Raw genomic sequence first — 1,715 nt, forward strand, 5'->3', positions numbered from 1 at the left:
GTGAGCAAAGCTGGTCATGTAGCTCCTCTCGTAGGCCGGTTCTGGTTGTTGAACAGCACAGAAAGGGGGTTGAGACGACAACGCGCACGTGGTTTGTAAGGTTGGCAGTTATTCAGCTGATTGTTCTGTATCCTTTCTGTTGAGCTATCTAGTGATCCTATCCTCTGTTTGGAAATTGCTTTACTCGTTCCATCTAGCAAGCGCGGGAGCGATTAACAGGACCTTCAGGAGGGGGTAGTATAAAGAGAGGAGAATTGTCAGGAGGAGGAGTGTTGGGAGGAGGAGAAAGGCTTGGCGGAGAGAGATAGGGAGGAGGCGGGAGAGAGAGAGAGCGTGACATATCAGACGCGACTGCTATATAAACAGGGGGTGGTGCTGCCATGGTATCGTCTCCTTCTGTTTGAAGATTGCTGGCCTGGACGCCGAAACATTGGTCCGTTGACTGTGCCAATTCGGTGATAACGGCGACTGCTTTAGAGCTCACCAGATGTTCCATCGCATCTTTGTTCATCGACTCCACCTGAAGATGGGGCACCGCCTTTTCCTGGTTCTTCTCGATATCTGCTGGCGGTTTCCCCCGTGATGCCCTTAGTTTGGAGATATTCTGTTGAATCTTTCTTGCCACGCGCTTGTGAAGGGACAGGTACCAAATCGATCGATCCTTGTCTTGCCTCTTCAGCCAGGAGGGTGGTGACAGTGGGAACAACGTCGACAGATAACACAGCAGCAAAGTGACCGGCCAACATAGTGCCAGCGTGAGACATAAGGCAGCAGGCAGTAGCCTGTTCCTATCCCACCTATAGGCGCTGCATCTGAATATCGTCTGAGCGAGAAAAATTGCTGGCGCGGCCCAGAAAAGGACGGTTACAATGGTGATAAGAATTGCCTTCATTCTGTCCATGCTCTCCGGCTATAATTGACTTTGGATCGAGGTGGACGTTGCTCACAGGTATGAGGAGAAAAGGCTATGTTGCATGCAGCGTGTGGGCGTGATTGACAGATGGTACAACTGATTTTGAGGTAGAGGAGAAACACAGGAGAGGAAGATTGGGTGATGAGTATGAAGAGTGAACGGAGTGCAGTGTGGGTATTATACCGGTTAAAAATGATTACAGTACTCATGGCCTCCGCTGAAATCAGAGGCCGCTCAGCTCTCTGCACAAAGTTTCTAAGCTTGGCGCATCTGCGGCTAGTGTGTCACTGGATCAAACGCGCCTAGGCCACTGCAACGGTCGGCCCCGCTTCCCGGCAGCGACAGCTATTGTCCCCTGCCTCCGTGAGCAGGGAAAAGAAGAGAAAGTAAAAGAAAAGACTGCTTATGGCCGCAAGAAAATCGAGCGTTCGTCCGAAACAAGCCTATCTTTTGGTCCCCACTGAGTTGACAATGAAGAACCAAAATGATCCATGCTGCAACAGTACAGTATCTCCGCCCGAGAATTGACATTTGTTAATAATGTTCGAGAGAGCCCTACACACGATATTACGCCAGCGCGAATACGCTGTCTGCCATCTGGCAGCAGGCGCGCAAGAACATTGAAGTACACATGTTGAAAGGCGCGAAGAACAGACGGGTAGATGTGCGACAGGCTTTGACAATCTCTCTGCAATACCCTTGAGTAACATATGTATCTATCTCTATTTAGGAAATATTGTAGAGTCTATCACCTAGCCTAGGCCTCCTCCGACAATGTTTATGTTTCATGTGGACGGATGAT

The 1,715-nt window shown here is 49.9% G+C and overlaps 1 protein-coding gene across 1 annotated transcript; it reads right to left on the bottom strand.

Annotated features, from left to right (window-relative positions):
- Positions 1 to 473: 473 nt before the first annotated feature.
- FIESC28_11769 (uncharacterized protein) lies at positions 474 to 746 on the bottom strand (the record flags this gene model as incomplete). Its single annotated transcript, XM_031165880.1, has 1 exon — positions 474 to 746. One exon carries the CDS (start codon positions 744 to 746, stop codon positions 474 to 476), a length of 273 nt encoding a protein of 90 aa, XP_031010061.1.
- Positions 747 to 1,715: the final 969 nt, after the last annotated feature.

This window comes from Fusarium coffeatum, assembly GCF_003316985.1.
Source record: "Fusarium coffeatum strain FIESC_28 chromosome Unknown BRIP53273_contig_504, whole genome shotgun sequence".
In the NCBI taxonomy this organism is placed as follows: Eukaryota; Fungi; Ascomycota; class Sordariomycetes; order Hypocreales; family Nectriaceae; genus Fusarium; species Fusarium coffeatum.